General features: G+C 48.9%; 2 protein-coding genes across 19 annotated transcripts in view; one reads left to right on the forward strand and one right to left on the reverse strand.

The window, feature by feature from the left end:
* Positions 1 to 9,388, forward strand: part of DCAF6 (DDB1 and CUL4 associated factor 6) — a 130,636-nt gene extending 121,248 nt beyond the window's left edge. For all 12 annotated transcript variants that reach the window (XM_077901537.1, XM_077901542.1, XM_077901536.1 and 9 more), the window contains 4 exons: positions 1,414 to 1,570; positions 2,197 to 2,285; positions 4,337 to 4,442; positions 8,924 to 9,388. In XM_077901537.1, the coding sequence (XP_077757663.1) occupies positions 1,414 to 1,570; positions 2,197 to 2,285; positions 4,337 to 4,442; positions 8,924 to 8,988 (417 nt within the window). In that variant the 3' untranslated portion in view covers positions 8,989 to 9,388. The remainder of the gene's footprint in view (positions 1 to 1,413; positions 1,571 to 2,196; positions 2,286 to 4,336; positions 4,443 to 8,923) is intronic.
* A 5,264-nt stretch (positions 9,389 to 14,652) lies between these two features.
* Positions 14,653 to 27,585, reverse strand: part of GPR161 (G protein-coupled receptor 161) — a 47,409-nt gene continuing 34,476 nt past the window's right edge. For all 7 annotated transcript variants that reach the window (XM_077901552.1, XM_077901549.1, XM_077901550.1 and 4 more), the window contains 4 exons: positions 26,729 to 27,453; positions 20,754 to 20,858; positions 18,484 to 18,603; positions 14,653 to 16,822 (listed from right to left, as the gene is read on the reverse strand). In XM_077901552.1, coding sequence (XP_077757678.1) covers positions 16,557 to 16,822; positions 18,484 to 18,603; positions 20,754 to 20,858; positions 26,729 to 27,453 — 1,216 coding nt within the window. In that variant the 3' untranslated portion in view covers positions 14,653 to 16,556. The remainder of the gene's footprint in view (positions 16,823 to 18,483; positions 18,604 to 20,753; positions 20,859 to 26,728; positions 27,454 to 27,585) is intronic.

Here is a 27,585-nt window from a genome sequence, read left to right on the forward strand (position 1 = left end):
TTTTTTTAGCTCATATTAACACCCTGGTTGATTTGGAGAGAAAGATTTAGATATATATAAAATCCAGGCTCATTGTAAAAGGTAGTCCGATTACTTTAATTATAGCAACTCTTCCTAAGATTGATAAGTGAAGATTTATTTTAGTCACTTTGTCTCTTTAGACTTTAGTGTCCTTATTTATAAATAAAAATAGACCACATGATCTCTAACATCTTTTCAAGTTTTACAGTCCATAAGTCTGTATGCCCAGTGTGATACTAATTATTTACTAAGACCATCTTGCAAGATATTAGCATAACTATTAACTCTGAAACATTCATACTTAGAAAGTGTTGTTCTCAAATATTCATTGAGTCATCCAAAAGTATCTACAGAATCAGTTTTAATCTGCTTTCTTCAGAGTCAAGAGAAAAAGTTACTTTTGGGGGAACTCCTGGCTGGCTCAGTCGGTAGAGGTAGAGCATGTGACACTTGATCTAGGGGCTCTGTGTTCAAGCACACACTGGGCACAGAGCTTACTTAAAAAAAAAGGTTACTTTGGGGTGGGGAAATAACTTAGCTCTCTCCATAGATAGCAGTGGTGGTAACAATTTAAACAGAATGCTCATTATTGATAGAAGTAATCAATGTACATTTCTTGTATTTTGCTTTTTAAAAGTTTGGATGAAAATATTTAGGGGTAAGAGTGAAAAAAGAAAAGAAGTTAAGTAAATATAACAATAGTGCAAAACTGTCTCCCCCTTTGGGTTGGCATAAATAGCAAAGTATCAGCTGTCGATGAAATGACTGAAAAAAAATCCTCAACTAAAAAGATTTTGGATGGTTCATTCAAATGCACCATTGAAAAATGTCTTCCTAACCATTCCAGTATATACTATTCCTTTGTCTCATTGCTTCATAAAAGTAAATATGTTTATATCCTTCCTTCTCAGTTGTGAGAGAATAGCTAATAAAAAGATTGGTACTTTCTGTTCTTTTGGCATAAAGCAAAATGTAAAAGGGAGCCATTCATTTTTTTCTATGATTGTTTTTATTATCTTATAAAGCTAAAATGGAACCATTTTTGGAAAGTTCAACAACATATATAGAAGTTTCCATTATACTTTCCAAAACCCAGAAATCTCATTCATTTAGCAGTTACTAATTCAGCACCTACTGTTGCCAAGTACTGTTTAAGGCCCTATAAATATAACAGTAACAGAGCAAAATCTCTATTTTCATGGGAAACTCTTCATTACTTACTGTCACATCATGCTTATTGATAAATCTCTGTCATTTTAAAATAGATGACTCTCTTCTATTTTTTATTATTTTCTAAGCCAATTAATATTTTCAATTGCAGAATAGAATAAATCTTTGTTTTAATAACTTTGATTTGAATTTTCTTATAGTTTCCTTTGTTTAAACCCTTAGATAAAAGAAGCCAATTTCTGGGGTGCTAATTTTGTAATGAGTGGTTCTGACTGTGGCCATATCTTCATCTGGGATCGTCACACTGCTGAGCATTTAATGCTTCTGGAAGCTGATAATCATGTGGTAAACTGCCTGCAGCCACATCCTTTTGACCCAAGTAAGATGGCCTCTTATAGAAATCAGTACATCAGCTCCAGTTTTATTCTAGTTGTTAATATAGAATAATGCAAATTATCCTAGAGGGCAGCCACGAGAGTCTGTTATAACTCTCATTGGGTTTAAAACAAAAAACACTTATAACCTCCCTTTGGCAGAAAGTATGGGGAAATAGATTAAAGAGTTTATTTTCTAATATTTCTTCTAAGTTTTACAAGTTGCAAGAGGTTTGACTGAACTCTGCACACTGCTTATCCAAACTGAACCTCCAAGCCTGGTTAGTCTTCACATGTGGGAGTTAATTTACCAAAACAAAGGAGCTTAGCTTATGCTTGGCTTCCACTTGATGTTGCCCATGTTTCTCAAAAGAGCAATGGATAAAAAAGAAATTTAAGTGATTTCAAAATATGGTCTTAAAATTATGTTCTAGGGTTAACTGTTAGGAAATCTTCAAAATAATATTCTTAGTTAATTAAATATATCAGTACAATTTCATGCCAGTTCAGTTTTGCTGTACATACACTACATACATGTGTGTGCACATACATATACACACATACATGCATAATGTATAACACGTATGCATGTCTTACTGCTTTATATTAATATGCAACATTTTATTTCTAGTTCTAGCTTCATCTGGCATAGATTATGACATAAAGATCTGGTCACCACTAGAAGAGTCAAGGATTTTTAACCGAAAACTTGCTGATGAAGTAAGATTTTTACTTACACTTATTATAGAGCATATGCTACTTTGTTCCTGAAATGCTTTCTTTCTTTTTTTTTTTAAAGGTATCATTTTTTAAAGATTTTATTTATTTATTCATGAGAGACAGAGAGAGAGAGGCAGAGACACAGGCAGAGGGAGAAGCAGGCTCCATGCAGGGAGCCCGATGTGGGTTTCGATCCCAGGTCTCCAGGATCACGCCCTGGGCTGAAGGTGGCGCTAAACTGCTAAGCCACCCGGGCTGCCCTCCTGAAATGCTTTCTTAAGAACATACAAAGCACCTTATTATTATTTGGTAACATGAACAAGTTTATTCAATTAAGGAGGTGAAATTTTAAGAAAAAGAAAAATTAAGATAAAAACATACCTATAATATCAGCCAGGTAAAATTCAAAATATTATTTTGCTAATTATAAAATTGATCATTGGTAACACCAGATTAAGTATATTATAGTTTAAGAAAAACAGATTGTTTTTTGAGCTTTTTGCAATGAAGAATCATTTTAAAAACATCTCCTCTCGTTTTAAGGAAATTAGTTTTACTATGGCTGTCCTCCATAATCACAGCCAAAAAGAGGCAGAACAAATGATTGGAGAATCTCTTCCTTTATTGTTATATTTTAAGATTTTGAAATTTCAGCTTCTTGTTAAGCCAGCAGTTTTCAAACTGGGTTTGTGAAGCTCTAGGTTTTTTGTGGGGTTGGGAGAGAGAAGGTGGATGATACAAAAGCTAAATTCAGGGCTTTTCCTACCCAACTTCAGCTAGGGTTTTTATTAGTGGGCTTTCATATAAGATTTCTTACGAAAATAAGGGCTCATGGCATTAATCAGCTACTAACTGTGAGTGAGTGCAGCTCAAGTTGATGCTGTACCCTCTTAAAAACATAAAGTAAGGGTCTATTGCTAAAAAATGTAATTAGTAGGTTAGAAAACCGGTACTGTCAACCTAGGTTGACAGTTCACAGCACAACCCACATCTGCTTTCTAATAGACATTTATAAACGTGGTGTATATCAGGCATAGTGCTGAATTTTAAAAAATAAACCTTCCCTCAGAGCTCATGGACTGGCAGGAAAGACAGACATATGAACAGTCAGCCAGAATGCAGAGGCATGCACAGTCGTCTGGAAGCCCTTGCAAAAAAGGAGTAGATGTGCTTGTCAATGGGGTAGATGGGATGGGGGAGTCTTCACAGAGGAGGTGCGAATTGAAACCAGGCAGACAGGGAGCTAAGGAGACCTGAGAATGAAGAATCAGCAGTTTCCAAGGTGTCTAAGGTAAGTGAGCCATTTGGTGAGTGGATAAGAGAGCAGCATCTTGGGGCAAGATTGTAAAGGGCCTGGGGGTGCCCTGCCTGGCTAAAAGTATGTTGTATGAAATCACTGGGGGGCCATTGGCCACATTAGCATCTTTGTCTTCCTCTTAGCCTTTCCTGCCTTCCTTTTTTTCCTTTGCCATGTACTTTGCTGTTCTTTTTTCTTTTCCCCTTTGCCCTTGATTACACATTAGATCCCTAAGTGTTTATGGATATTCATTTAGTCCTGTCTTGGTACATAAGAGACACGCCATTGATAACTTATCCAAAAGTTTATTTTTCAAGATCACTTTGCCTCAGTCAAGTAACATTTTCTCTAAGGATCCGAGTGACCCTGCGGAAATAATTTACCACCACTGTGTCACTAAATGTATCAGGTCTACCATAGGGGAAAAGGAGCAGACAGACACAAGTAGACTGCTCTGGGAGACGAATCTCAAGTGAAAAATAAATTGAATTCTTGATGTTTTAAGTAGCCTTAAAGTTTGGCTTTTGTCTTTCTGCCAGTTGAAAGCTAGTGTTCTGTGATGTTACTCCCTCAACTGCAAGTTCAAGTAATTACCTGGCATCAAGTAGCCTTAAGGTGGAAATATATATCAACAATGAAGTACATATAAAGAATGAAGTAATTTCTCCTTAGACCTGCTGAATCCTCCTAATCCTCAAGGAAAAACTACAGTTATGTCATGGTTCCTGACATGGTTGTTAAACTTGCCTTATAGGTTATAACTCGAAACGAACTCATGCTGGAAGAGACCAGAAACACCATCACGGTGCCAGCCTCTTTCATGTTGAGGATGTTGGCTTCGCTGAATCATATCCGAGCTGGTAAGAACTGTCAGTGTATTATTAGCACCACTGTTATATCATGTCATTATTTAAGATCTGCTTTAAAGCGATTTATATAATTTTCTTTTAACCACAAAATGAAACAGTGTAACTTCTGAGCTAGGAGTTCTGTGAACTCTTGATCTTAGTACAGTAACTTATTTCCTCATGAACCAAATGTACCAAAAAGTGTCAGAATGCAAAAAACAAAGTCACTTGAAAACTTTTATCATCTGTGCTTCTCTTCTCAGAGGGGAGTATCATACCATAAACCTTAAAATATGTTATAGTAAATACCTTTTAGTGGTAGATGTGGTCAAAATTAACCCTAGCCCAGAAAAAAACAGATGTAACATGCTACTGTAAGGGTTGCAACACATAATTTCAGTAAGCTTTTTAAATATGTTTTTGTTTTCAATGATATACTGTGAGTTTGAGTGCCAGAGGAACACAAAATATATATATATTACAAGTAATATTCAAGAAGGAAGTGAATAATCTGTTTGTAATGATAGAAAAGATCCAGTATCCATTATAAACAAAATACATTTATCAAACAGGAGCATTGTTCTTCACGATTTCATAAATGAAATTTCTTCATATGCTGGGTAGTATCTGTTATTTAATAACAACAACCATTTCTGGAGTACCTATAATGTATTAGGCATCATACTACTTATTTCACAAATTTTTTCCTAATTAGCTCCAAACGTTTACAGCGTCAATTATTACAAAAGAACTAGCCCCAGGTCACACTACTGATGAATGGTAAAGCCTTAATGTGAAATTGGCTTCCAGGCCCTTACCACCGTTTGACCTTGGAAAATTCACTTGCAGGAATACATTCAGTTCACAAATATGACATGCAGCCCTCTGGGTGATCTGAGCTCAAACTGCTCCTCAGGCTCTCTCACAGCATTCTCTACTCTTTCCAATCCATCCACTCTGGCCCTCTTTGAATTTGGGGGCATGTCAAGCTCTTTTCTACCTCAGGATCTTTAACACTATGCTGTCCCCACCCATCCTCACTCTTTGTTAGGATAACTTCTACTTATCCTTCAGGTCTCTGTAAGCAGTGGATTAATTACCACTTTCTCAGAGAGAGTGGGGAATGGAGAGAGAGTATACCAGGGAAAGGAAAGGGTAGGTAGCAATTTTCAAAGTCCTGGAGGAGAGTATGGAGCACATCTGAAGAATTAAAAGAAGCCCATATGAGATGGAGAGGAAATATTCAAATTGTAATTGTAAATTTGTAAATTGTAAATATTAACTACTACCAGGAAAGAATGAAAGTTTCAAAATAAACATGGAATAGAAACAGAAAATGTTAGTAGTCCAAAATACTTTTGCAGTAGCTTTTGGGTTCCTATATCATTAATCACTGTAACATTTTGATCCATTTTCTTGAGTAACAGTGAGTAATTCTTAAAATTCATCCATTTAGATTTCAGATTTGAGGAGGCAGCATTTTGTAAAACAAAAACATTTGCTGATTAGGATTCCTAAAACTCACTTGTTTTTGTAAAGAGCTTATCTGGTGAATGGCTCTCCCTGAGTTTCTGTAGAAAACCATTCTTCTGATTTGTGCAGAATCTGTTTTATGCAGCTGCTGATGAGCCAGTGGTTTGTTAGCTAACAGGTACTACCCTTCTCCTTCAATTTTAGTATGAGATAAGATGTCTTATAGCATGAAGATTCCCTTCCTTCCAGTCCTTGTTGCTGTCAACCAAAAAGAGAATTTCTAATTGGTTTAGTCAACTCTCTCTCTTGCTTCTCTTATTTAAAAGACTGGAGAGAAAAAGGTATTCAAGTTGCTTTAATCTTGAAAATATCTAGTTATTTGATGAGTCACATGTTCCCCCTTCCTCTCCTTCCCTCCTGGTCTCCAGTTTTCCAAGTAGATCATGTGTGCATATTCAAGGAGAGTTAGTAACAGACTGTGGTCATGTAAGTGCAGGCTAGCCTCTGTTACTCCTCAAGGCTTCTTGGGAAGTCCAGAGAATAGATTCAGGGCAGTGCCTTCCTGGTGGAGCTGTGATTTTTAATGAAGGCTGTACTATAGATTCTCTGTTGGGCTTCTTAAACTACAAATAGTTGGATCCTAGCTCCTTTAGATTCTTACTCATTTTATCTGAATAGGGCTTGAGCTTCTGCATTTTCAAAAAACCAACCAAAGTCATGCCATGAATACTTCACTAAAGACTGTGGTGTCTTATTGTGGTATCTCTCTCAGTCGGGTGGGGGCCTCCAAATGTGGGATGAAGCAGATTAGGTGAAAGGATCCACTTGAGGCAGAACAAGGGCACTGGAAGCTTGTTGAATCCGCCACCAGGGAGCGGGGGGAGGACAGCAGAGGATAGGGCCTCTGCCACAGACCCAGAGCAGATGAAGGGGCATGGCTACCTATTGCCCTTTTCTGGTAATTGCCTGGTTTAAGTAGTCAGGTAGGACCCATGGAGGGGAGTTTGGAGGTGAGTCTCCTGATGTTGAAGCGACTCTTATTTTTAGTTTTGATTTAAAAGAATTGTGTGTCTTAGACCTGCTTGGTCTGAGCTGCTTTGTAGTCTTCCTGCCTCAGAGGTACAGTTTCAGGAACAAAAGATTTCACCTAATTGATTCTTAGAAACTGGGTTTATGTTCTGAGAGAGGACTCTACAGCGGTTGTTTGAGAGGGGTTTGAGAAAAGAACAATTATTCTGCCCTCTTCCTCATTCTAGAAGCCACTGTCAGTTATTCACTGACCTATACTCGACACTCTGGGCCTCACGGGTCTCTTCAAGGCTTGCTCTGGACTTGGCAGAATTCTCACGTCTACACTCCCGGATAAAGGCTGAGACCGTTCTTGTTAACCCCCCATTTCCCCATCTTCATTAATAATGTGACAAAAGAATGTGGGTAAGAGCCTACATGCTCGGAAGTAGTCTGACACCGCCTCCTCCTGCTTCCCATGTGACAGGAATAGGTGTGTTGAATGTGGTCAGTCATCCAGGATCCCTTTCACCGTAATCTACTTCAGCTGATAGCAGCTTCATGTTTTCTTCTCTAATGGAAGTCTGTCACACAAAAAGACTGTAATCTCTTTATACTGACATTCGTTAGGTAGCCCTTAAGTGATCAGCAATTCTTCCACCGCGTGCAGAGTCCTCAGTGATATATATGAAGGTCTATCCAAATCTTGTTTTTGTTCACTTATTTTGCACATGTGTATTGAACATTTACTGTGTGATAATAGCTAAAATTTGTATAATTCAGGTTGTAAAGCATATACACATACATTATCTGATTCGTTTGGCTTTGAAATGGAGTCAGCACGGAGGGGACTTACTAATCTAGTTCAGTTGGATGGTAAAGATACAGTCCCTTCTGTATACTGCTCTTGGTCTTACTGACTTGGGATCCAGTGGGAGAGTTTAAGCTGCTCTAGGTAATAAAATTTCAGGATTCAGTCTTATTTCCACATTACCATGGGGAACTGCTTCTGTGGCAGAATGGGCTCCATCCTAATAGTGGTACTGGTTTCATACTGTTGCCTTCTTTACATACCCTAAGGTAACATATCTTAGTAAGGCTTTCGTTCTGTTTATTCTACAAACTATCATTGAACATCCTGTACTAGGCTTTGAGAATGTAAGATAAAAACAAACAAACAAACAAACTCCTACCCTCCCAGGAGCTCAAAAAGCCCTTGAAGTCTGGTCTATAAGAAGACATGCAAACAAACCATCCCTGCAATTAGGATCATCGTTATACAGTAAACACAGAGTTTGGAATGTAGAGGAGGGAGTTCATCATTCTGCGAGTCGGATGTTTGAAAAAGTCCAGGAAACCTTTCACAAAGGGGATAATAGTTGCATTGAGATGAGTAAGCAGAACATTTATAGTGGAACAACTGGGGGAATGTCTCAAGCAGAGAACGACAAATATATCGTGAAAGCTTGAGAGAACAATGCCGTGTTCACTCACTAGTTTATATATTCATTTGGGTAGTTAATCTAGATAAGCTCCTTGAGAGAGAGACTACATGTATGTTTTGGCCACTATTGTATCCTTACACGACGACACCTGGAACATGGCAGATAGAAGTTAAAAAATCGTTTTATAAACAGAAATACACAGATTCTCAAGAATGGTCCCTGGGTTCCCCCACAGCCTCCCTGTTTGGTGGCATGATACACCTCCTTAGTCTCCCAGACTCCCAAGTCCATGGTGGTGAACTGTAATACATCAAGATCTTAGGGTTTTTCTTTTTAATTGTTATATGTTTAGAATTACATGCATATTCAAAGTTATAGTGCTGTTTCCTTTATTCTGTTTGCTTCTAGCCACAAAAAATACCTACACACAGAAGTGAACTGATTTTTACATGATGATGTGTTGAACTGTATACATTTTAATCAGTTTTAAATAAAAGGTACTGAAAATTATTTTAATTATAATACTAAAAGCATTTCTTTTTGTGGGTTTCATATTATGTTTTCCAGACCGGTTGGAGGGTGACAGATCAGAAGGCTCTGGTCAGGAGAATGAAAATGAGGATGAGGAATAACCAACTCTTATTGGCAAGCACTTAGATGTTCTGAAATTTGTATAAGACATTTATTATATTTTTTCTTTACAGAGCTTTAGTGCAATTTTAAGGTTATGGTGTTTTGGAGTTTTTCCCTTTTTTTGGGATAACCTAATAACATTGGTTTGGAATGATTGTGTGCATGAATTTGGGAGAGTGTGTAAAACAAAACTAGCAAAATGTTTTAAAAACTTTTGCCATGTATGAGGAGTGCTAGAAAATGCAAAGTGCAATATTTTCCCTAACCTTCAGATATGAGAGCTTGGATCAATGTGGAAGAGTAATTTTCATTATAGTGAAAATATTGGTTCAAATAAATTTCTACACTTGCCATTTGCATGTTTGTTGCTTTCTAATTAAAGAAGTTGGTTGTTTTAAATATCATGAATTTGACTTTTATTTCATGCCTTACTACCTTGACCCACATTTTCCAGTCTTTTCTGTAACATGAGACTTTTTCTCTATTCTAGAGTTGATAACCTTTTCTGTTCTGGCTTCTATATGATGGAATCACATAGAGGAGCTTTTATTATTTCTCCTTTTGAAGCACGTTATCTTTACTTCCAGTCATCATCTTTTCGGGATAAATGGTACCTCTGTACCGAGTACAGAAGCTAGGCTCCCAGTACAGTAGCTAGGCTTCCAATGGCAATCCAGTGGATCGCTCCCATGATAGATCTGAAAGCTCTGGCTTCTGGTCTTCTGCTTTCCAACTTCTAGATTTCAAGAAAGCTGTTGATCCTCCAGTCTTAGAATTCCGCATCTTCCTTTACTGTAGTGTCTAACTCCACCCATTTTAGGCTGTCTCCACCCAGGCTAGATCTTGTGAGCTGAAAATGCTCCTGGAGATTTAACCCTGCTGTCAGCCTCCCTCCCCTCTTCCAAACTGGTGTGCTCTTTTCCAGCGAGGCCATGAATGGACTTCACAGGTGTAGTCAGGCAAAGCTTCCCATTCCTGCATGGGGACCAGGCATTGCCCCTTCCCACAAGATGGCTGCAAGCCCAGGTACACCAGCTACTAAGAGAAGACAGACTGGCTTTTTGGGTTAAGAAAAAATAACTCTTCCAACTCAGTAACTTCCATTGGAATTTAGCATCTGATTCTCACCCCAGACAGGGCACATGTGTTTGCACATTAGGAAATGTGGTAAATGGTCAAAGGGAAAAGGAATTAGAACTTTAGCCAAATAGGGCAACTGCATGATTTCTGGAAAGTACAAGGGTCTTAGTTTTTGGTTACCAATTAGTTGTATGACCTGCTTAAGCCATGTGACAACTCTGGGCTTGTTTCCTCTGATCTAAAATGACAATCTTATTTGTACCACCTGTGTCCTAGGGGCTGTTAGGACCACATGAAGCCATGGAGTTTGAAGGTCTTTACAGAACAACTGAACTGACCACTAGAAGCACACATGACATCATTCCTCGCACTGTAATAAAACAGGGATTTGCTGTAGAGAGGTGCTGGAAGGCTGGTGGGGCAGAGGCTACTGGAGAGCTCAGCGGGGTCAAGGAGTAGCAGCTCTTTGACCAGAAGAGCACAGAAGAAAATGAAAATGTATGTCCACTCTGGCACAGGATATGTTCATAGTCCTGGGGGCTGGACAGAGGGGCATATGCAAATTTTGAACTTTCTGCTCAGTTTTGCTGGGAACCTTAAAACTTACTGAAAAAAAATAAGTGATATTTGTCAAAGGACTTAGGTCCCCTGCTGTTAATTGTGCAGTTTGGGTACTGTGTATTACAAAGGAGCAGGGCAGGCCCAACAAGCAGTCAAGGAGGCAGCAAAAAGAAAACATATAGGCAGAGTTGACACCTCATGACTCCCTATGTTAGGGAGACCCCAGCCAGACAGCTGGACCCTGGGGCTCACCTGCATCTGGGACTAAGGACTGTGATCTCAGTAGCGGCAGGTGAGGTGGTCAGGTTAAGGTGGTAGGTCTTGTGCCTGGGGGTTGCTAAGTCTCAGGCGCAATCTGTCACCCACCCTTTGCCTCTGGTTACGGGACAAACCTCTAGAGAGTGGGTTGCTATTCATTAAGCCTTTTTTAAGATTTTATTTGAGAGCATGAGGAGAGAGAAGCAGACTCCCGCTGAGCAGAACCCTGGAGATCATGACTTAAGCTGAAGACAGATGCTTAACTGATGGCCATCCAGGTGCCCCCTCCCACACACCCCCATTAAGCCTCCTTTAAAAGCCTTGGATTAGGAGGCACCTGGCTGGCTCAATTGGTAGAGCATCTTAAGGTTGATCTTAAGGTTGTGAGTTCCAGCCCCACGTTAGGTGTAGATATTACATGAAAATAAAAATCTTTTACAAAGAGTGTGCCTGGGTGCCTGAGTTGTTAAATGTCTGCCTTTGACTCAGGTCATTATCCTGGGGTCCTGGGATTGAGCCCTGCATCAGGCTTCCTGCTAAATGGGGAGTCTGCTTCTCCCTCCCCCCTGCTTGTGCTCTCTTACTATCTTTCCTCTCTTTCAAAATCTTTAAAAAATTAAGTGTTCTGTATTTCTGGGTCATGTGGGGAAGTCAGTACTTTCTGAATCTAATTGTCTTGGAAGAATTTATGAACCGCATATGGATGGATGTACTGAGGTGAGTGGTGTGGACACTGCCACCTCCCAATTCTATAGCAGTGAGCTCCTTCCTCCTTGCCTTCCTCTCTTCAGCCCTTGGGAAGGGAGGCTGCACCAAGGATGTGTCTGTGCACAGTGGGGGAAAGGGCAGACACCAGGGAGTACAAGTCCAAATCCACAATTCAGCTATACAGGTACCAAACAGATAATCAGGTAAATAAAACTATTCTAAATATACTTTTAATCGTTTATAAATACTGTGATTTATAATTATCCTAAACATTTTTCTTCTTTTAAAAAAAATTGTCCAAAAACTTCAAGTGGAATATATTTCAGGATTAGCTTGCTTTTGTTTTGCTTTCAAGGTTTTTGACAACTTCTGCATCCAGCACAGGGCTCTCTCAGCACATCCGCATCGCAGAGTGACCTGTTTCCTGGCAGACAGGCTCTTCCCACTGCACTCAGAGGCTGTGAGGCTGCAACTTCCCTGGGAGGTGGCACATTCCATTCCCCGGGTCACCTCTGTGGGAGTGCGGGACTGGGGACTGCCTTTTCATCTGGGACATGCTAACTTGCCTGTGACTCCGGATATTTCAAAGATGGTGGGGTGAAAAACAAAACCAGAAATGGCTTCTCATTCCTAAGCTATTAATACCAATACTATTCAGGAAAAATCTCTGAGGGAAATGAACACAGCTTTGTGTATTATGTTCTCCTAAAAATAACACTGAGCAAAACCGTGCTTTTGGTAATCTCATGCAGATTTGAGTTTGTGCTTTGAAATCTTCCAAATACATCCAATCACTTTTCTTGGGTTGCAGTTTTTTGAGGTCTCGCAAGCCAGTATTTCAGGCTCCCAAGCTCTCTGGTTTAGTTTCTACCCACCTACTAAGCTCAGCTGGCCTAATGACGACTTTTAGTATCCCTCCTCCACCTCCTTCTCAGTCACATGGCCAAACATCTGACATTTGACCCAGACTCTGGCTTAATGTACTTGGGGTGGGGGTATCAGACATTCCCTAGGCCTCCCTGGATTTTGTGTGTCCCCTCTCCCCATCCCAGAGGGTGGTCAGGCTCTGTCCCCTCCTACAGTCACATATGACAGCCACTTTGCTTTAGGGTGGAAATTGTAATGTCCCTTCTGTCTCCCATGGGATTCATCTGGGTTCTGCATATGCTGTGGGTACCAGCATGGACTCCTGTGTGGCCTCTTGCCTCAGGGGCTTGGAGGATCAAAGATTCTGTGAGCCCAAGACCCGCTGCCAAGCAGTCACTGTCAGAGGGGGACACAGCTGTACTTAGCACCCAGGTCACATCTCAGGAGCTGTAAGGGAGGTCAAGGCTGAGTTCGTGCCCTGGAGGTCCATCATTTTTGAATGCCATTAACCGAAAAGTTCATTTTTGCTACTTCACACATTCCTCCCTCTATTGCCTCCCCACACCCCCCTTCCCAGAAGATCTGCTTATGCTGTGTATGCAGCAAACGGGGCCATCCCCAGGGCCACAACCCTCAGCACCTCCTGTCTACCTAACAGTGGTCTCCTCAAGATCTTCCCCTTCGTGTCCTGGAGATGCCTGGGAGACCAGTCCACCGCCCCCGCCCACCGATACTGGGAAAAGGCGGTGGCCCAGCTCCAGCCACACACAGGTGCCGTGCGGGACGCTCGGGTCCGGAGGGTCCCCTAGGAAGAGGCCCACCTGCATCCCGCGTCCCCACAGAGGACTAAGTTACACCCCCTATTGTAGCGATAAGGACAGGGACCCAAGGCTGCCCGGCTCCCTCAGCGGCAGCGCCGGACGGAACTCCGAGCCTGCCGGACCCCCTCGGCCCTTCGGAGCCACGTCACCCTCCCCGGCTCCGTGGACGAGAGGCAGCGGGGCTCCAGGCTGACCACCGGCCGCGGGCAGGCCCTGGGGCCCGTCCAGAGCCCAGTCCCCCACGAGCAAGCCCTCGAACGGAGAAGCGCTCCGTCGCCAGGGCTGAACGCGCTCCTAAGGTCTCCATGTCAAAGCCCGTTCCCGTCCGAACGGCCGCCCCACGTCCCCAGCACCCATCTGGGGGCTGCGCCCCGCGGGTCCCGCGGAAGAGAGCCGCCCGCCGCCGCCGCCGCCGCCAGGAAGGCTTCGGGGTGCGGGGCGCACGGCCTCCGCGGCGCCGCAGCCGCACTGCTGCCACCTAGCGTCGCGGGCCCCGAAGGCGAGGACTCCGTGCCTCCCGCCGGGCGCGCAGCGGCGCTGTGCCGGGTAGCTTGGTACCCGGAGCACAGCAGGGGGCCCATCAAGTGGCAGTTTCAGGGATAGGGGCAGAAATGGGCAACAGCCCAAAATGTGGTTCTGTTAAAACTGGGACACGCACGACTGAGGTTTTTCAGCGACCACGTGGCCAAGTGTCCCCACCCCACCCCCGCCCTGCACAGCAGTATAAAGCCAACAGGCCCAGGCTGAGGGGGGGCAGTTGGGCTTTTGACCTTCTGCACTGAGGGCAGGGGTCCCCAAAGAGGCTCTCGGGAACGCGAGAACGTGTGGGGATTCTCTCCCTTTCCTCTCCTCCTTGCCCTGCTCCTCCCGCCCCACTTGCTCTGGCTCTCAGGCCGGAATCAAGGCAGATTTGAATTCCTGAACGCACAAATTATGGCTCTAGCTACCAAACATCCTCCCAGGCTTGGCTCACATGGTCCCCCACCTAAGTGCCCCACCTGGAAATGTTCACCTCCCCCTGGTGGACGTATTGAATAAGCATTACCTGACTGCTCTTTACTGGCATCACTACCAGCCAGGCCTCTCCCTACGTTGTGATGAGTGAAGCGCTTTGCTCTGCACCTAGTGGGCGTGCCATGTCTGGCAGTGCCAAAAGGAAAAAGAGAAAGGCAGTGAGTCCTTCTGCGACATTTCTAGATAGGCTAGGATGAAACCCTGGGATCTAGCTAGTCTGGGATCTGCCACTGGGGCCTTGAGGTTTCAGGACTCTCCCCAGACACCAGCCAATGTGCCGCTCTCACAAAAGCCTAATGGACAAGCCATCCCAGGTTAGTCCAGCCTGGAGTTGAAGATCTCTGTGCACATCAGTTGATGAGGAATATGGCCCCTTTACTAGACGAGTATAGGAAAAAAATACATACACATAGAAAACATAAAATGCCCGCAGACTTAGGAATGCCTCCCAGTAGTGGTAGCGGAATCCGTCTGACCTGCACGTACAGGCAGAGCCCACAGGTGCAACTGCTCTCTGCTCCTCTGGAAAAGCCACCTGCTCCTCCCCGCCCTCTCCAGAACCCAGACCAGTGCCCGGCACCCAGCTGACCTGGGAGCACTGCTGATGGCCTCAGTCAACACAAAGGCAGCAAGCCCCAGGACGAGTGAAAAGGCTTTAGTAAGCAGCTGGTCACTGGCTGCCACGACTGGTCACCAGGAGCCAGGTAGGCCCCAAAGAAACCACCACAGAGGGAATGTACTGTCTGGAGTAAGCTGCCTTGGAGCAGATGCAGCTGGATCTCCCCAGAATCTGCCTTCTTCTGGCCACCTAGAATTCCAAAGGCGGGGAATGTTTTGCGCTTAGCTTATTTTCCAGGAAGGGCAGATGCGAGGGATTCCCTGACTTCCCAGGTCACCACTGCACTACTGCCAGGCCACCCATCAACTGCCGTCCCAACTCAAATGGGAGACGAGCGAGTTCTAACCGTACAAATCACATTCCTGCAGCTCTACTTCCACCTCTTCCTTCACTTCTGGTTCTGGGAGGTCAGCCTTCTGTCAGGACCCTGCTAGACACAGGACGGCTGAGTTCACACTCTGTACCCACAGGGCTGCATTTGCCCGTCAGAAACCATCTCAAAAGCTGTGCTGGTGTTGGTCCAAGGGTCCACTTCCCCCCACCTCTCTCACCTACAGACTCTGACATTGAAGATGACAGCTGGAAATTATCTCGGAGGTCATTTTCTCCAACTTCCCACCCCATTATCCCACTTTCTGGATGGCTTTGAGAGGTGACTGGAAGTCCCGAAGAGTGGAAGCAGAGGAACTGGGTCAAGAGCACAAGTCCAGCGTCCTTTCTGTTTCATCCTGTCTCACACTGCCTGGGGCTGGGGAATCAGCCGCTGTTGCCCGCAGTGGGATTGCTGCCAGTGTACCTGGAAGCCAGCCACTCTGACTGGTCAAATACCACAAACAATCTAGCAGATGAGGTTTCCTTACATGAAGAACAGCCTGTTTCCCAGCTGTGCTGGGCACCACAGCCCCAGTCAGGCTTGGGAAGATTGTGCTGTGTACTAACCAAAGGGATTATCTTTTTAATTCTGGAAATGAAATATCTAGCACTTGCTCCTTTCTTGTGTCTTTTATAGTGGTTGCTCCCTTCTTTTGAAATACTGGAGAATCAGTCAATAGGGAGGTGGGCAAGGTGGCCCCATCCTCATTGACAGCAGCTGTCTGGCCTGATAGTGGCCAGCACCGGCAAGTGACTCTGCTGATTTTGAGGTCATAAGCAGGATAGAGATGTTGGGAACTCCATCTGAGGGGCTCTGCTTCCGGGCTCTCCTCTGGGGACCATTCAGTGTAGAACTGATGACCCCACGTGGCCTGCATCAACCATGCAGAAGCCCAAGGGATGATCATGCTTCGTTAGGAAGTTCTGTCCTCCAAAGTGCACAGGGAAGTGCTTACCTGCTGAGACCTCTGGGACAGTGCTCGGCTGGACTTCTAGGTCATGAAGGAAGAGGAAGTAACCCACAGGGTGGTTTCCTCCCAAGCCAGGGTCCCCCTTCTATGCCTCACTTCCAAAATGTCATGGCCACGCCTTCATCTGCTTGCCTCTGTGCCTTAGATGCCTCTGGTCCCGTTGCCAGGACCCACAAGGAGCACACGTGTGGTCTCACAAGACACTTGTTTTTTTCTGGCGTTTTTTCTGGTGGCTACACCCTAGATGTTGTTCCTTTCCCGGACGCCCCTCTGTGGGACAGTCCACCCTGAGGCCTTCATCTCTGTTCTGCAGCTAAAATGTTCCCTTCCTCGATGCTCTGCAGCTGCAACCTCTGGCTCGCTAGAGTCCTGCTGCCTCGGCGTCCCCCAAAGCCAGCCCCTGGGACAGTCCGTGCTGTGGCCAGGACCCCGGGAAGAGCCTCCTCCCCAAACAGGTTGATTTTGGCTTCGGCCTCTATGACTTTGGCCAAGCTGGCTGCATAACTGTCCAAGGACTCATGCACTTCAGCTTTCACGTGAAGAATAGGGTTCCTGGCAGCATCTGTGAGAGAAGCATAAAGAAGGTTGGCCGAGAGCTGGGACTGGTAACCGAGGGGGATATGCCTGAGGATGCTTCACCGCTTGGGGAGGGGCAGGATGCAAACTGACGGTGTGGGTTTTGTGGCCAAATTCCCTAGACTCAAATCTTTGGCTTCCCACATACTACGTAGGGAGCATGGAACTTACCTGCTTCCTCATCTGCAGAGAGGAGGTCACAGTACACCTCTTCCTAGGGTTGCAGAACCATGATCATTAATGCTTTCTGAGATGTCTAGGCCCGGCCCGTAAGAAAGCCTTGATAAATACTTCCTAGTAATGATACTAAAAATGCCACCATCTTTGGAAGAATTCTCTGGTATTTCAACTATGTAGAACCATATAACGTCTATGACTGCAAACTTGCACAAACCTGAATGCTGCCTCTCCTGAGGCCCCACCCAGGATGACGACCCCTCACAACTCAGGTGGAGAGAAAAAGAGCTCAGTCTTCATTTCACCCTCACACCCACTGCTTATTATTACTATTGCCCTCGCTACCCATCTTTCCCCTGACATTTTGGGGCGACAGCTTATCCCCTACCCCTCACATTTTCTGGAGAGGGGACAACTTCTGCCCCACGTGAGGAACACGCCATCCTTCACCCCATTTCAGGGAGTCTGCAGCCACACACGGGTGCAGGGAGAGTGGAGGAGGGCCACGTGGCCGCCCCCTGCCCCGTCACCTGTGGTCTGACCGGTGCCCTCAGAGCTGCCAGCCCCGCTGAGCCGGCCGGAAGGGGCCAGACTGGCCTGTGTGGACGGGCGGACCCGCGACAGATTCATCCACTTATGGGGCAAAGGTATTAGAAAGCCCACGAGGCTGCAGGCCGCACCCTGTCCTGGGTCCACCTTGTCCGTCTGACGGGCCCCCGTCTACCGCCAGGGTCAGGACCCGAGCCCCAGACTCCGCCACAACCGCACCCAGCCGGGCCTGCGGCTGTCCTCGCGGGCTGGCATTCGGAGGACAAGGGGCACTGTGGGCGCTCTGGACGGTCCCGTCACTCTTCTCACAGCACGTCCGCACGGGAAACCAGACCCTACATTTCAGAGGCGACAAGGTGCTGGGGCTGGATTCGAGTCAGGCGGGGGACAAAAGCGTGGGCGCCGCAGCAGAGCCCCTTCCCTCTCGGAACTCGCGCCCTCACCGACTCCGGGGCGGGGCCTCCGCCTCCGCCGACGGGGGACACGGTGGGGCCTGGGGCCGCAGCTGCCCTTCTCCGCGGAGGCGGCGGCTCAGGGCGGTCCGCCCGCGCCGCACCCCGCACCCACGAGGCCGAGAAGCGAGGGACGCCCCAGGCCCGGCTGCCTACGCCAGCGGCTCCCCGACGGAGGGGGCGGGAACCAGGATGCGGGCCGTGGGCGCGCACGTGCGCATGTGCGTGTCCGTGCGTCCGTGCGCGTGCGTGCCAGGGCGCACAGGGGAGCGTACGTACGCGTCCGTGCGTGGCCGTGCGCGCGTCTAGCGTTGGGCAGCCTCCCCTCCCGAGCCTGGGCGCCGCCGCTCCTCAGAGGGAGGCCTAGGGACAGGCGTGGCCGCGGCGGCGGGCAAAGCGCGGAGCCCTGGGATGTTGGGGTGCGCGGGGCCGAGCCAAGGACGGTGCCCGGGCTGTCCCACAGACCAACCTTTGATTTGTTCCACTTCATCCTCAAATGTCACGGAGCTCCTTCTCTTGGGGGGGCAAGCGCCGTGGGAGGGAGGGTTGTCGTCAGACGCGTAGTCCTCGAGCAGCATCACATCTGTTCCTAAAAGCAAGGGGGATCGTGCCCACAGACCCGGCGATGCCCGGTCCTCCTCGCCCCCCCCCCCCCCCCCCCCCCCCCCCCCCGTGTGTTCATCCCGCCAGCAGGTGCGACCGCCTCCGCATAGCCCCTGCCGAGAACCAGTGATTGCAGGAGGCGCGGCCGGAGACGGGGCGGGGCGGCCGCCGGAGAGGCAGGCTGCGAGCCACAGGTGGCAGGACTCGGGGTGCCGAGGGGAGGGCGGCGCCGGGACAAGGGCCTTGTGTGCTGGGGGTTCTTCTCACCATTGGAATTTCCATCACTGTTCAAATATGTTGTGCTAAATCAACACGTTAAACTTGAAAATGTAGAGTGCTTTGGGGATCAAAAAAGAGCTGAAAAATCTACCTCTCCCAGAAGCCTGGGGAAGCCAAGGCGGAGAGGCAGGGAGGGCGGGTGCGGGGCTCGGGTTGAGGCTGGCCCCTGGCCCCACACCAGCTCTCAATCCTTCAAGGCCTTGCTCAGGAAGCGAGGAAGAGAGGGCAGCCCACGTCTGTCCGCTTCAGAGCAGGCTGAAGGGCATCACTGGGGCCTGCACACAGTGCTCCTTGGCCAGGCGTTAGCACTGGTGGAGCGGCCGTTCACGCCCCACAGGGACCTAGGGTCCCAGGCAGGCTCCCGAATCCCTCAGTGTCTGCAAGTCTATGAGGCGGGAGGGTAATTCGACCCACCTCCAGAGTTGCCTGAGGACTATGGGACACACACACAGCAGGTGCTGAGTCACAAGGCACAGCTCCTAAGGGGTGGGGTGGGGGGGAACCCCGCAGGCTCCCTCTGTGTGGCCCCACAGGCTTGGCTCCTCTTCTGGGCCACAGGGCTGCGCCCTTGCTCCTTCTGCCTGGCCACCTCCTACCTGCTCTTTGGGTTTCAGTGTCACTCACAGAAGCCATTCTAACGCTCCCCCCAAAACACTCCCTGAACGGCCTCTCCTTCAGGAGAGTTCTCATCCTTCCTTAACGGCAGAATCACTGGAAGCACGGGGGACCACTGGCCGTCTTCCACAGTCCATAGAAAGCTCCAGGAGGGCAGCTCACCACTCTATCTCTAGAACCTAGTTCAGTGTCTGACCAAAACCCGGGCTGGGCAAATCAGCATTTGTTGAATGAAGGAGTGTGATACCGCCTCTGGATCCTTGCTGGTTGTCCGAGAATGGTGGAGAGCCTGGGGAGTGACCCAGAGCCCGACCTTTCCTTCAAATCACACAAGGGACTTGGGGCAAGATGGGCCAGTGTGACCAGTGGTTCAGCCCATCGGCTGACAGGTGATAGAACATTCTAGGGAATATCCTGCCTCTAGGGAATACTGCCCATGACAGAAGGCCTGGTCTCAGTCCCAGCCCGCAGACCGCCCCAGCGTTCCACCCCACAGGCTCAGGCCGGGAAAAACAGGTCAAGGCAGACAGAGGTGGCAGGAATCCTCCGTGGCCCTCAGCCCAGCTTGTGGGTAAAGGCCAGCCCCAGGATGGAGAGCAGATGCCTCTGGCCACCTGCCTCTCACCGGGGCCTTGTGAGGTGCCCAGCAGCAAGGAGCCAGGGCAGGACTGAGACATCACAGGCAGCTGCCTGAAGGAGGCGGCGCCCGCCCTGCAGGATCCCCTGGGGGGCTGCTACTGGGGGACGGGGAGCATCTGTGCGGGAGATGTGTTTCTTCAGGGAGCCCGAGTTTCCCAAAGGCAGGGCACAGGGCATGCAAGGACGGTGACAAGGTGATGTGACTTCAGTAGGACTGCCCCCTGACAGAGGGATGGCTACCCCCAGGTCACAAACGGGGATGCTCCAAAGCTTAGAAAAAGAGTAAGCATCTTGCCCAAGATAACGCAGCTCGGAAAAGGCCGATCAGACACGGACACCCGAGCCTGTGCTGGCCGACAGCATGAGGATGACTGTAACAACTCGTGGTCACTAACACTTTAACTTTTCAAAGGGTTTCACTTAATTTGGATCCGACAGCCCTGGCGGTGGAGGGAACGGGAACTGAACTCCCCAATTTTATAGCGGAGGAAACGGAGGCACGGACACGCTGGCGAGGGAAAAGCCATGCCGAGAAACCCACGCCCAGGGCCTGGCCCTCCTGCCAGCTCCTCCACTGGCACCAGGGTCACGCGGGAGGCTCACCTGAGTCCTGGGAGCAGCTGAAGCCAGTGTCCCCAGTGCTGCTGCTGTTCCCCAGGGGCTGGCCGCCTGCCATAAGAGCCGTGAGGTGTGGGGACAGGCCCAGGTCTGAAAGGTAAAATCCGCACCGTCAGCACAACCCAGCTCCCACAGAGGCGGCCGCTGACCCTGCTTTTCCATTGTCCCACCCACCTCACCACCGGCCTGCCTGTCCTCTCTGTCTCCTACAATGCAGGCTCTCAGCCCCCTTTGCCTCTTGCTCCTACCCTGGGGGTGTCTGCACCAGGATTCTCTGGGTCCCCCAGAGAGGAAACTCTCAGGCCAGCAGCCCACACCAGCGAGGCAGATGGGGTCAACAGCCCTGGGTGATGACCTTCCAGTGAAACAGGAACACGGTGCCCTGTGACCGCCTCGGATCCCCACTGAATACCAGAAGGGAATTTTTAAGAGACGGGTGTAAACTGCAAAGTGGGAGAGCATGTCCGCAAGCCAGGTGAGGGCAGGGAGCTGAGGCCGGCGGCTGCTTCTCACCCGGCGCCCCCGAAGCTCAGGAACTGGAGACCGAGGAGCCTCTGCGGCAGGCGGGGCTGGATGGAAAGCAGAGGCAGTGCGGGGGCCCCTCCACCCTCTTCCCAGCCTGGGCTCAGGGTGCTCAGCCCCCTTGTTGGCAGGGAGTGACCCAGGGGACTGGCCTCGCAGACTCCCCCGGCCATGGCCCAGGCAACACTGGGTAAGCCACGCGCATAGCCCAGGCCACAGAGTTCACAGGGGGACCCCGCCCCTCATCTTACTCTGCCTGGCCAGGGAGTGAGAACCCTTCCCAGGGCAGCTGAGCCTCCCGTGCCCCCCAGAGGGCCTCCACCCGCTCCCAGGGCCTTGCCACTAACACAGAGGATGGCCGAGGTCACTAAACACGGAGAGAGCCACTAGCCTGAGAGACAGAGATGAAAGATTACAAAAGAAAGAAAGAAAAGGGGGAAATAGATCTCAGAGGAGACAAGGGAGGGAGCTTAAGAATTAAAAAAAAAAAAAATTTACTCTCAGGAGTCCCCTGAGAAAGTTGAGAGAATAATAACTCCACGAACAAAAGAGCTGGAGGCTCTGGAGACCACGAGGTCAGGAGAAGGAGCTCCCAGCAATTACAAGCGCAGAGGGCCTGCTGCCCAGCGGACTGAATGACCTGCCGTAACGGCGGCCCAGTTCCTCCCACGGTCCACTTACAGACAGGACAGGGCTCTGTTCTTTATGTTCATCCTAATTCTCCTGAGCGTATGCGGTGATGGACAATATGCTTTCCTTCCTTCCCCGGAGCCAAGGAGGAGACGGTGGGGGGGGGGGGGGGGGGGACAGGCTTCCTTCTGAATCACCCCTCCATGAACTTGGGGGAACTGTGCTTGTGCAGAGCACAATGGAGGAGGGGACTGGGACCAGACAAGACCCAAACGTGCTTGTCCCCATCCAGGACCTTGGCCTCAGAATATGACATCCCTGCAGGAAGCCTGGCCTGGGGAGGGCCCTGTGGGGGACAGTGCACTGCCAACCGCGATGGCCAAGGCCGTGCTGGGTTTGGGACACCGGCTCTGAGGCTGTGGTGAGAGCCAGAGCACGGCCTGGTCTCCAGCAGCGTGAGGAGCCATCTGAGCCAGCCCGCTGCGGCTGGGCTGAAAGATCTGGGGCACTGCTCTGCCCTGTGTTGATTTCGCATTTGCCACTCCACAGTGGGCACAAATACCTGGTATTTTTCACACGAAGCAATAATATATCTATTGGATTAGGCCCAATCCAAGCCTTGTTACAAAATTAAAAAAAAAAAAGGCACAAAGTGACAGGCCCTGGGGATCTGAGCAAGCCCGGGGTGAATCAGAGTCACTAGTGCCTTCAGAAGGTAAAGGAACAGTAGCACTGTTCTGAGGTGAAACAGGCACTTTGAAGTCACCAGAAAGCCTCTCGGTGGCACCAGGGAAGAAACCTGCAAACCAGGTATGAAAATTCAAAGGCCCCAGGGTGGCCTTCCCTCCCTCCAGCGCAGAGCTCTCCAAGAGGCCCTGCACCAACGTGTCTCTTCTGAGTGTGTCCACATCCTCCTCTCCAGAAGACTGCTAGAAAGGCTCTAACCCAGTTCCAGGAGCTTCGGGCACAGAGTGGCAGGCATTTGTAGAGGCTGCCTTCCCAGGGTGCCCAGGCCACCTTCCCAGCCTGGAGTGGGGGGACCTGGGCTCTCCGCCCTGCCTGGGCTCGGCCAATGGAAGAGTTGCTGGAAGGCAGTTTGTCCTTTCTCCTGAAGGCCCCTGGTCACCCGTAGCCACCTATCAGCTTTGGGTGTGTGGTCTGGCCTCCCAACACCACATGTTAGCATCCAGCCCACCCTCTTGCACTAGAAGTCAGTGTCAGCTCCAGGGCTGACCTCTCTACCAGAGGGGGCACAGCCTGACAACCTCCAGATGGCCCAGAAATGGCCATTCCTAGCAAATTTATCAATAAGACCTCACAGGCTGAAGGCTTTTGGGGGGCTCAGTGGCAGGTGGCATCTAGGGAAAACCTCAGCTTTTGCACTTCTTCAGCTTGGGGCTAACAGAATGAGAAAACCCAGACCCGCTGATTATGGTGGAAATCTGTGTAGGAAATAAACATGACACTGTGTTTACAAAACTCCTGACATCCTAGAGACAGCTGGGAAGCTCCAGGTCTTTCTGGAGCTCCTCTCTGCCTCTGCTCACAGGCACTGTGAGGGAAGTCTCTACTTCCAGGTACCCGTTCCTTGATTAAAACTTCCCAGGTGTCCACACACGGAGGGAGGCACAAAACCAAGCCAGAGCTTCCCAGTCCTCTCTTGCTCCTCCGCAACAGATCCACCTTCTTTCTTTCCTGGTGCTACCACCAGAGCTGGGGCACTCTCGGAGGGGAGGGAGGCGGTCCTGAAGCAGGCTCCGGGAGCCAGCAAGGACTTTGGTTCTGGAGTCTGGGTGGATGCGAGCCAGGCCCACTGAGGGGCTCAGCCAGAGGGACGGAGGCACCCCATTCTGCCCAGAAGGGCAATGAGTGATGCTGGGGCCTGCCTGCTGCTCCCTCTCCAGGACTCCCCCAGGCTGCCTGCAGCCTCCCGCCTCCGCCACCCCCACAGCCACCACCACCACCACCAGGAAAGCCAACTATGCAGAACCCCTTCATCCCCACGCTCTTCAACCCAAAAACATCCAGCAAGACTGCTTTTCCCTCAAGAGGAGACCACCAGCTGCCTTGGACTGGCCACCAAACTATAGCTGGCATGTCCCCCCATTCTCTGGCCCCATGACCTCAGCCAGCACAGTCACAGGTGCCCTGCATGGAAAATCGCAACCAAAAGCAGATTTTTTTTAAAGACTATTCATCTATTGGGTGGGGGCAGAAGGGGAGGGAGAGAAGAGAATCCGGAGCCAACTCTGCACTGAGCTCAGAGCCCAACATGGGGGCTTGATCCCACAACCTTGAGATTGTGACCTGAGCTGAAACCAAGAGTCAGACACCTAACCAACTGAGCCACCCAGGCACCCTCAAGCAGATGTTTCTTTTTTTTGTTAGCTACCCTCTCCTCCTCCATTCTCTTTCCTTATTCTTTTTCTTTCCTCATTCCTAAATTTCCATGGAATATAAAACATGTCAAATTTTTTGCCTAGAAGACAAGTGTTTTTACAAACTCTGAATAAGTTAATCAGTGAAATGAAACCTGACCCTGAATGCAGTCCTGGCTCACGAGGCATACTTGGAAACACGGAGTCGCAAAGGCTAGGGGATGGGCATTTCAGTGGTTAAAATCCTAGGATGGGGAGAGATTCTTTTTCTCCTCTGGTTAGAATAAAAAGTCCCTCTCTTGACAGGGTCATGAGTTCAAGCATGGAGCCTACCTAAAATTTAAAAAAAATTAAAAAAAAAACAAAAAAACAAAAAACTCCCTGACTTCTTCCCTCAAGAAGTAACACTTCATTAGCTCATGAAATAAATCAATGATGCTGGTTTGTTATTGCCTCACAGAAAAGGTCTATCACCACTACCACTGAGTATTCACGATAATTATGAGCTATTTCTTTCCACCCTCTTGAGAGAGAAGTTGGAAGACTTCTCTAAATTATAATCTGAACTGGCTTTTTCCAGTTGATCTAAGTGCCTTCATAATCCCTCTTCCAGTGGCTCGTCCAGGTGACAATCACCCTCAAACATGACCCTGAAAAGCCAGCTACTTCCCCACTAGAATAACCACAGTACTAATGGCTGGAGGCAAGATCCACCAATGCACGCAAGGCTGAAGGAGAGAGAGGACCTCTGCACAGCCTTAAAGGACCTCCCCCATTGTATGTATTAATTATAATGGAAACAACAGTGACTTTACAATGGAGAAACCCAATAGATACCCCTTGAATTGTATAGACTGTATCCCCCCCAATTCATATACCCTAACCCCCAATGTGCTGGCATTTGGAAATAAGGCCTTTAGGAGGTAATCAGGAGGAGATGAGGTCCTGAGGGTGGGGTCCTCATAAGAAGAGACCACAGGGCTTGCTCTGTCCTGTCTCCCCACACCTCCACCACATGAGCCGCAGCAAGAAGACAGCTAGGAAGAGAGCTCTCACCAGAACCCAACCTCTGTAGCACCTTGACCTCAGATTTCCAGCCATCTGAACTGTGAGAAACACATGGCTGTGGTATAAGCCCCCTAATCTATGGTATTTTGTGATAGCAGCCTGAGCTAAGACATCAACTGAGACACCAAAGTAACGTGAGCGAGGTGCCCCTGACGTGATCACTACAGAGAGCATGGCACCCCCACGGCATTCCCCACGGCCAAAAAGGTATAACCTCATTCTAATCCTGAGAACGCATCAGCCCCACACATACTGCGGGGCATTCTACGAAGTCTCCAACCAATTCTCTACAAAAGCGTTACTGTCATGGAAGACAAGGGAGGAGCACAGACTTGTCAAAACTTGAAGAAGACAAAGGTAGCCATGACATGATTGTGAACCGGATCCTGGAGCAGGAAAAGGATGGGAATGGGAAAAATGGGTGAAATCCAAATCAAATGCATAGTTAATAGCACTACACCAATATTAATGTCTTAATTTTGGTAACTGCTATGGTTCGGCCAGGTGTTAACACCAGAAGAAGCAGGGCGGATGGGATTCTCTGTACATGCTTCCCAGCTCTTTTCCAAGTCTAAAATCATATCAAAATGAAAAGGATTAAAAAACGAACTACTGGGTGGCTCAATCGGCTAAGTGTCTGCATTCAGCTCAGGTCAGGATCCAGGGGTCCTGGGTTCAAGCCCTGTGTCGGGCTCCTGGCTCAGCAAGGAGCCTGGTTCTCCCTCTCCCTCTGACCCCTCTCCCTCCTCATGCTTTCTCTCTCAAATAAATAAAAATTAAATCTTAAAAAAAAAATTCCATCTCTTCCTAGAGTAATTCCTCTGGGTCTCACCAAAGGTGAAAGGATTGTCTCCAGAAACCTGTTAGCTCTCAAAATCGGTTACTAGATGGAGGAGTCGCTTCACACACAGTAGACCGTGACATTTCAAGGTGAGGGCTGAGGTTTGGCACTGACACATCGTGAGTTACCGGCGACGGTGTGAGGAAACCATGGCCCAGCCAGAAAGGCCCGAGGAGGAGGAATGTGTTCAGAGATGGGCAGCTGGGGAGGGGAGGGGCCCATAAATGGAGTTCGCTTTCCAGAACACTGAAAGGAAAGGACTGGCCCAAGGTGGAGGGTAGCCCAGTCCAATGTGGTCGGGAGAAAGAGGCCGGCGGGCCGGGGCTGTGCTTGCAACACGGATTCTGAGCTCTGGCGTCCCCTGCCTCAAGCTGCTGCGCTTGGGAAAGCTGCCTGGGAAAGACGGGGGACGCTCCGGGAGCCTCTGAGCGCTCACCCTTCAACACGTGAGAGCGCCCTCGAGGCCTGCAGGCGGTTCCTGCCAGGGCGAACATCCCTTGCCCAGTGGACGCCCAAGTTACCTGTGATCCTGTTGGAAATGCTGAAGAGCCTGGACGTCCTCTGCCGCTGCACGAACGGCTCCCGGTAGTACCGATCCCCAAAGCACATGCCCAGCAGCTCCTTGCGAACCGTCTTGTTCCAGAGCCCATAGATCAGGGGGTGGCAGATGGCGCTGGTAAAGGACAGCCACGTGGCCCAGGTCTCCAGGGCCGGGGAGACGTAGTTCCTCCCCCAGAGGGCCTCGGAGGTGATGACAACCATGTAGGGGCCCCAGGTGACCATGAAGGCCCCGATGACCACCAGGATGGTGATGAGGGCTTTGCACTGGTTGGCCGAATAGACCACGCCCTGAAAGGCATTCCTCCTGCTGCCGGAGGAGGAGGTGGAGGTGCTGGAGTTCTTCCTCCCATTCCTCTGTGCATCCTCCTCCACGATGACCACAGTGCCACAGTGCACCTTGCGGGCCTTGACCCTGGCCACGCGGAAGATGAAGCCATAGCACACCAGCATGACCAGGAAGGGGAACAGGGCACACCAGATCTGCCAGAAGGCGGTATAGCCGGGCTCCCGGTGCCACGCAGCCACACACATCCACTTGAACTCGTCAAACTCCACCGATGACCAACCAAACAGAGGTGGCAGGCAGCCGATGAGGGAGTGAAGCCATATATAGACAAGCGCCATCACAGCTCGGTTCCCCGTGATCTTCATGGGATACACCATGGGGTACAGGACAGCATAGTAGCTAGAGAAAGCACAGAGGGAGACAAGAGAGGGGAGTCAAAATAGGGACCATATACCAGAATAGGCACCCTGTGCCCTCCAACATAGGGAGCTTTGCTGAATTTCTCCATCCGATCCAGCCATGTGGTACGTG

Source organism: Canis aureus, chromosome 6 (assembly GCF_053574225.1).
Source record: "Canis aureus isolate CA01 chromosome 6, VMU_Caureus_v.1.0, whole genome shotgun sequence".
In the NCBI taxonomy this organism is placed as follows: domain Eukaryota; kingdom Metazoa; phylum Chordata; class Mammalia; order Carnivora; family Canidae; genus Canis; species Canis aureus.